This window comes from Ailuropoda melanoleuca, chromosome 12 (genome assembly GCF_002007445.2).
Source record: "Ailuropoda melanoleuca isolate Jingjing chromosome 12, ASM200744v2, whole genome shotgun sequence".
Lineage (NCBI taxonomy): Eukaryota > Metazoa > Chordata > Mammalia > Carnivora > Ursidae > Ailuropoda > Ailuropoda melanoleuca.
The window spans coordinates 3,413,353-3,421,835 of NC_048229.1; the positions used below are offsets into that span (position 1 = coordinate 3,413,353).

At 48.3% G+C, this 8,483-nt stretch overlaps 1 protein-coding gene across 1 annotated transcript; it reads right to left on the reverse strand.

Annotated features, from left to right (window-relative positions):
* Positions 1-520: 520 nt before the first annotated feature.
* LOC100466039 (transmembrane protein 132B-like) lies at positions 521-5,079 on the reverse strand. Its single transcript, XM_034637910.1, is given in 6 exon segments — positions 521-626; positions 628-1,675; positions 2,565-2,769; positions 3,552-3,555; positions 4,683-4,924; positions 5,065-5,079. Coding segments are annotated over 6 exon segments (1,620 nt in total).
* Between the last annotated feature and the right edge of the window lie 3,404 nt (positions 5,080-8,483).

Below are 8,483 nucleotides of genomic sequence, written 5' to 3' on the forward strand. Positions count from 1 at the left end.
CCCCTGGCATCCAGCTGCACCTCAGTCCCAGCCCTTTGCATACATGCATCAAGAACAGTGCTCACTGCAAATAAGGGCTACATTCAGTTATCTTTTACATATGTCTACACTCAGGGTGTGAACAAGTAATGTCCACGGTGATTTAGAAAGACCTAAGAATAGAAATATCAACTCCCAAATTCTTTCCAACTCCAGTTTGCCCTGAGACAACGAGTAACACCCATAAGTTCTAGGTTCCTTGTATTAGCACTGAGCTGGTCCCAGGAAGTGGGTAAAAATGTTGTCCCAGGAGGTTCCCAGTATCTCCTTGTAATTGACCTAGAGGGGTACATCACATCCCGGCTGCTAACCCGGCTGCCATAGCTCTCCGGGCCTCTGCACCTGCTCAGAAAGGGACCCCCCGCCCAAGACGGCCCCAAATGAAGCTTTGTTAAATCATCCCGTATTGCTGAACAAACTCACTGCTCGACCGTTCAAAAAACAGAAGGCATAAAGGTGAATACAAACGTAAGAAAGGAGTTCACATGGGGTCTTGCAGCCTTTCCATATAGTCTCTAAGGTCCCGGGGGCCCCCCAGCCCGGTGTCCTGGCAGACCCACTTGATGTTGTCCTCACTGTCAAACAATGGAGTTGGTGTACGGGCCGCCGTCCTCCGGGAGGATGGTGGTGTAGGAAGTAAACTTGACTCTCTTCCGCTTTGGGCCCGATGGGTTTATAGGCTCACTTTTAATGTCTTTCTCATAGACATAGTCAGAGGGTCTGAGCAGTTGACTATAGAAAGTCTTCTGGGAGCTGCCGTTGAAAAGGAAGTTCCTCTCCTAGAACTGCAGCCCCCTGTCCATCATGGTCGTGCACTCCTCCGACGGGAGGGTGATGTCCACGGGGTTCTCCAGAAGTTCCACTTCATTACCAAGCCAGACCCAGTCATGGGAATGGGGGATGTTGCCTTGTTCGCTCACAGCGAATCTTTTGTGTCTGTATTTCCAAGCAAATGCCACACAGTTGATCAAGAAGACCAAAATGGCCAGGCAGAAGACACAGAGCAGAGCGTACATGCCGATCTCCAAGTCAGTTAGCCCCCTTGAGGTCGCTGTCAGGTCACTGGGATTATTGGGTTCTGGTAACCTCCCTTGAGTGGGGAAGCTTGTGAAGGCGTCTGGACCGCCACTCTTGAGTGACTTCTTATCCTTTCCTTCCTGGGGAGACTGTGGGGTTGTGCTTTTGTTGCTACGTTCCTCTTGGCCAACAGAGGCGCCATGTTGGAACCACTCCTGGCCTGCTCTCTCCTGGTTTCCTTCACGCTCGATGGAATTGCTGAAGTGGTCTTTGTATTCCCGACTGATGCCCTCAGTATCGTTGCTGCCTCCTTGGTGCTCAGCAATATTTGGTTCAAATCTGACCTTGACATTTCCTTTACCCACGGCAAGAACACTCTTCCTCTTGGTCTTCTGACAGGGCTCACTAATCATCATTTCTAATTTAATCAAGGGCCCTTGCCCTTCACCCTGTGCGACCACAATCGGCCATCTGGATGGAAGGTTTGCCTGGACAGACACCACCATTTCATCCAATGATGACACAGCAACTGAAAAATCCTTGGGATCGTAAATGTCTAAGGGTGTCACTGAACCATCACAGAACAAAATCCAGCGATTCAGAAAAATGAAGTTAAAGCCTTATGCTGTAATTTATTTCCTTCAAGTCTGTAAACACGGACACAAATTTATAAACCACACATGTGGTTTCTTATGAGATATGTTTTCAATACACAGGCAGAGAACAATAAATATGTTTTAAAATCTGGATCCGTTGCTATCATACATTAAACTGACATAAATAATGGGCTGTAAATGCACTGGTGTGAGGGGCAAATTTGTATACTGTAGTGAACGCAGTCCTGTGTATATCAACTCAGTGAATGTCATGGAACAGAGTTTGACTCTGAATTTTCCAAAGAGTTTGGAAGATCACATGACACATCGGAATCAATTTCAGGTGTAACTAATCAGGCTACGGTTTGAGATGATATCACTTCAAGCATTCTTTATTAGAAGACATGCTCATTGGCAGTATCTGAGAAAAGATGTATTATGGGGACTGGCGTGCTTGAAAGACACAATGACCTTGGTATGATTCGACTGGCTTTGCTACAAGCTTAAAGACGGAGCAGAGGTTTAAAGTTGCCCATAATTAATATAAACCAACAGATGTCTCGGGCCTCTTAGCCATACTTCTTTAAATAGCAGAAATAGAACTTGCCAGTTTCAATTATTCCTTATTTTAGAAAGGAGAACACACGTGATCCTTTGGTCATGGTCTACCAGGAGTCCCCCATCACAGATAACCCGCTGCAAAGTGGTATTTGGACCCAGGGTTAGTGTGTAAAATATATAAGAGGACAATTTATCCAAAGTACTGAGCACTTTTCTCAGAGACAAGACAGACCAGAGAGAAAGCAGGAAGAAGTTTCAAGGACCCCCCATCCTAGCTACGAGTGCTCTCCTGATCTCCTCCGCAGTGTGAGAGGGAGGGAAGTGGTCTCAACTGACCGGGGACAAAAGGACCCTGGAATCCCACCTGTTGCGGGGCCTGGAGAACGTCCTGGGCAGACACCGTCGAGACAATGGCTCTCTTGTCCGCTCTGTGAGGCTGCAGGGCAAGAGACAAGCCGGCCACCAGCTGCACGCCCAGGTCCGCGATGGTGACGCGGTCATCCAGCACGATCACCGTCTTCTCAGCCAGGATGGAGTCGGACAGAGGTGAGAGCACCTTCAAAGGAAGCAAAAAAGCTCCAGTCTCTGCTGCACACGTCATTAAAGAGGGAAAAAGGAAAGAAAAACGTAAAATGCTTACCGAAAAAAGTGGGGCTTTATAAGCAGATGATGACTTCTTTTCGATCATTTGTTTGCCACCCATCCTTTAAACCCCAAAGTGCGCTCTCAGTGCTAAATGAAAGTCTCCAAAAAGTAGGAACTAACTCAGACCAAAAAAAGCAAAAAACTGCCCTTCTCTTTACCCAGCTGTGGTGACAGATGCAGGGAAAGTCAGCTGCCACATTAGCAGGAAGCCTTCCTCCCAGGGACGAGCTATGGCTGAAGTGTCAGAACAACCCTTTTATTTGGGGGACTGCTACCTTTTTTAGCCCCCGAGAAACACCGTTCTCTAAAATCCAAGATTATCAGAAACCTTGCTCTTTGAAATCCTGTCATCAGGCAGAACGAACATCTCTCTCTTGCCTTGAGGACCTAAGTCACTTTGACACAGAGAAGCAAATCTGATTTCCAACACCTGTGCAGGAGTTCAGATAATGCAACATTCCCTACGCTTGTGAGTTACGCATCTCACCAGCAAGCAGGACCCTGGGTCCACGGCAGGGTCCAGACTGATGCCGACAGCTCAGCATGTCCTGAGCTACCCACCCTCTGCTTTATTAGAATCTGACCTGCCCTCAGCCCTTGCCGGCTTCCTATCAGACTCTATCTCTTTTGTCCAGTACGATTTCCCACATTTCCTCTGAGTGTGGTATTCCTAAGAGCAGTAGGTCAGTAAACCTGACTCTGTCAGACAATAGATTTGCACCGGTGATCTAAGGACAGAAGGTCTGGAGCTAGGACAACTTGCTGAAATGCAAACAGTTTAGAAGAGCACTTTTTTAATGTTTAATTACATCCCCCCATTAAAAAACAAGGAACTATAAATAGATCAACCTAATATATTTTACTTCCTTTGATTTATGCAATATTAGTCATTTGTTTTCTTCAAAGAGCTTGATTTAATTTAGTGATAATTCCCCCAAATTAAAGAATATTACCTCCCTGCTGGTGTTGGCCCATTAGAGCACAGAAAATGTAACATTTTCCTCAAAGCTAATAGTTATATTTTGACAATCTTTTTACTAAAAATATTTAGAGAAATGGTGTCTCGCCTTCTTCCCCTGCTTAATTTTTGCTCTTTGAGTAGTCTGATGTTTATAACGTCATAATTGTAGATCCTTGCAGTATCATTGAGCTCGCTGGGAAAATTCAGTGCAAAAAGGAATCTTAATGGCCTTAGAAAGTCATTTCACCTCATAAAACATCAATTTGCAACCAGAGTGATTCAGACCTGGACTAATGCAATATCAATAAACCAGCTTTTGCAAAATCACATTTGGGCGAACCCTAAATTGTGATGTGATAAGGAATATTTAAACACTTTGTGAAGATAATGATCTGCTCTATAATCTCTCCACAGCCATCCTAGTAAAATTAACTGTGAAATATTTTCAATAATCGTCTAAGAAAAGAGAAAGCATGACATCAGGGAACGATGCATGTGCGTGTAAATAAATACGGCAAACCAAATGTGTCCCGACATCGCCAAGCGCCCTGAGGTTGACAGCCGCTAAGACCAGGGACAGAAGTTCACTTTCACTGTCTGTTGTCACACAGCATCCCCTGGTGAAGGGGTGAGGACTCTGATCTCAAGAGCGTCTCTAATTTGCAGAAGCTTCTCTGTGGTTAATTAAACATGAATTTCTGATATGTGGTCTAAAGGCTGATGGATTCTGTGTGTTGTGTCCATGACTCCCGCCCATGTACAAACAGACACATGCACAGAACTGCCTCACACGAACGTGTCCGACACAAGCAAAGAACGGGCTGAGTATTTGGGGAAAGCGTCCAGCAGTGCATTAAAGCCACACGGAGGTTACCCCCGGCTCCCGGCCCACCGGGGTCCGGCCGCCCTGCAGCTGCACGATTCTCGGCTCCTCCACCTTCCTGAGACCGGCCACGAGGTCAGTGATGTCGAACTGCCAGTCGGGGCCCAGCAGGGAGCTCAGCTGACCCACATCGGGCACCTCGGCCACGAACTGGGTGAGGACGCGCACCGTGGCGTGCTGGTACTGCCCTTCCTCTCCTCGTCCTCGCTTTTGTGGGTGGGCCTGGGGCACAAACGAATCTGCTCATCATCAGGGGTGTTTCAAATATCCTCAATTTTCCAGCAACCGTGGGGCTGCGGTCCTGAAATGATGGGACCTGGATCCTCTCCCGGCCAAACGTGCGTGTCCACAGATTCACTCACAACGTGTTCGGCCATCAGGCATGAGGGATGTTTTCCCGGTGCCAGAGCTGTGTGCTTCCCGCCCAGAACTCAAGAAACAAAGACACGGTCTCTTGCCTTCCACCTGTTTTTGCTCAAGGGCAAGATCCAGCCAGCCGGAGAGGCAGCCACAGGATGAAGAGGGGGTCAGCGGTTCCAGACTTCCCTTCACTGTGGAATCGTCCCGGGGTGATCGCGCTGCCCCGTTTCAGCCCACAGCGATGTAATCAGGGTGACTCGGGGTCCGAGCCGGGAATCCACATATTTCAAAGGGCCCTGGCGATTCCAATGGACAGCTGTTTGGGAACCAGTAGTCTGAGCTCCGGCATGTAACACAATTAGCCCCACTGCCCTGCTCCGCCCTCCCTCAGACTAGGGATGTGGGTGCGCTGATTCTCATTCTCCTCCCCTGGGAAATTGGGGCTGCTCACCCCTGCTGCGGTTGGAGCGGGAAAGGGAACGACACGGGCCACGTTGGCTGGCCTGAGACCAGCTCCCGAGCAACAGAATTTGAGAGAGATTGTGTTATTAACATTGCGAGGACAGGTGCTAGGGGACATCTCGGTGGGGTTCAGCTCTGCTTCCAGGGGAGGCCGGAATCGGTGTGGTTGAAAGGGGCTCATTATGAACAACAAAACACAAAGGTCCACCTCCTGACCCCCCACCGAGGACAGAAGAGCAACTATGACAACAAAAGATGCTCCAAGTTGCTCCGAGCGCTCAGAAAACGGTTTGGGGAGCCGCGAGCCAGGAACCACAGACCAAGACCCAAACACACATTTCCTGTAATTCACGGTATCACAGGCGGGGTGCACGTGGCGTCGGCTCTCGGGGGAACAGTGACGGCCACCATCCCTGCGGTCACTTCGCACATTTACCTGGTTTCCAGCCACGGGGCTCCTTCCAGCTGCCCAGCGTCCCCAGCGGGGCATCAGCAGCTGCCCAGCACGCACAGCCCGGCACCCCTCCCTCACGACGCAGGACCCCGCTCTCGTCTAGCATCAAAATCCGCCCAGCGGCTGCGCGGGGAAAGGAGCAGAGTGGCCCTTAGCAGCCCACACTGTCTCGTCAAATAACAGCAGCCACTTAAGGGCTGTCAGACTTCATAGGACACTTTCCTCTCTAATCCACTTTCTGTTTACGCACGGGATAGGCACTTCATCCCCTCATTTCAGCTTTTCTTCTGCCTCAAAAAGTCAGATCCCCAGCCCCAGGCAGTTATGGGCTCCCTCATTAGGCCCCCATGTGGGGAATTCATTGCCTCAGAAACGCTTGATTCCTTGAGCTGATAGCTGTTTCTAAAGTCAAGGCAAAAACAACCACAGAAATCACTTATTATGATGATATTTGGGAAAGATGCCTTTTCTTCTTTCTCCCCCCAGGGTGTTTACACTGGGTGTCTCTTTAGAGACTCCGGGACACCTGTTACGGACGAGCTATTATAAAAGCAAATTTATGTCGCTGTGTTTTGCTTTGTGACGATGTTAGCAACCACCACGGAGCTGCAAGCACGCTGCTCTAACGTGGGTCACTGCCGGTTCCTGATCAAATGTTTGGATAAAGGGAGCACAGGCCAGCAGCTGGGAAGGGGAGCAGCGGGGATGGGGAGCTTGGAATCTCACTCACTCACTCCCAACCTCTATGCCCCGCTCTTCAGCCCCAGGGAAGCAAGGCTCCCAATTTGTCAGTAGAGGTCAGAAATCTGGCCTTTTTAAAAATAATAATAATAATAACAATAACTTTTGTGGTTAGAACACTTCACATGAGATCTACCCTTCTAAATCTTTAAGTGTAATATATAACACATATGTTTTCCAGACCAGATGAAACATATTTAAGGAACAGATTTGCTCATAGGAGTAAGAGGTTTGGGAATTCAGGCTTCAAGGTCACCCCCAGCAGAAGTTCTCGCAGACTATTCAGGTCGTGACTCTCCCCTGGATGTGAGGTGACTGTAACCCCCCCCCCACCACCGATGTTTTTCTGGTTTCCTCAGAGCAGTCGCTGTACCACCTGCTAAGCTCAGTGCAGCCCACAGGAAGCGCTCGCTGCAGGTCTCAAGCCCCTCCCTGGCCTTAGGTGGGGCGCAGGACAGGTAGGGAGAGAGAATGGATCACCCAGGTTCAGTCCAGGGTCTGAGAAAGGATTCTCAGTTGATTTCCAAGTACTCCATTAGTGACAGTCTAAAAGGCAAAAGCAAACCACACAGAAAACGAAAGACTTCTTCCTGACCCTGAAAAGTAGTAAGTAGTGGGTCATTATCTTTCTGAAGAAGTCCTGCCCTGCCCAGTTTCCGTGTGTCTTCAGGAAGGTGGTATTTCAGAGGACGCTCAGACCACAGGAAGGGGATCTTCTTCCCGTGGTCAAGGGCACCCCCACTCCCAGCCAGAGCCTCCTGACCCCTCATGAGAGACACCCCCCCCGACAGCCTCAGGGGCAGGGTCCTGCAGAGGCCCACACACCCTGCAGGTGGGAGGGCGGACGCTTCCCCCGCTGGAAGAGGACCCTGGGCCTCTCTCCATTGCCTCCCCTGCCCCCACAACAACTGTTTCCATGCGTGTTCATACATGTAACGTGTGCGTCCCCACTGAGGTTCTCTGCCCTTCACTGCACATTTTTCTAATCCCATTCATTACTTTCCTTTTACTCCTCCAGGCTCTTTTGATTTCCAGTATCATTTCTTCATTACAAGGAGCCGGGCTTCTTGGAGGCAAGGATGCTTCTAGGACTGGGGCAGGCAGTACCTCTGTCCCCCTTCCTGTGCTTCAGCAGGTGACCCTCCTCTGACTTCTAGCCTGGCTGCTGGGTCTGTGCCGTTCGTCTCATCACCTGGGCATCTGTCACCTCACATCATCACCTGGAGAGGGGATGTGCTGGTTATGCACTCTGTGTGTGTGTAGTATATATGTATAGTAATTACACATATAAATATAAAATGTAATATATGATACATATTATATATAGTAACATGCTATATACAGTATATATGTATAGTATTGTATATAATTTGTATGTATGTTTTAATGACTTATTGTGCACTTCATGTATATTTTATATTTATATGACATATAAATGTGATCTTTGCATGCATTATATGAATTATATATTCATTATGTATATTTATGTTATATAGTATAGGTACAAGTCTACGTATGCTTTATGGGTTATTGTGTATTTCATGTATATTTTATATTTAGAGAACATAAATGTTTTATCGTACATGCATTATCCATATTTATGTTTATGTATAGATAGAGTCCTTGGATTACAGAACACGAATAGGAAGTCCTATTATCATTCTCAACTGCCTCAGAAGAAACTCAGGACCGGGCAGTACCAGTAACGAGCCCAGGGTCACGGAGCTGTGTGTGGCAGAGCTGGGACCCACACCTGCACGCATG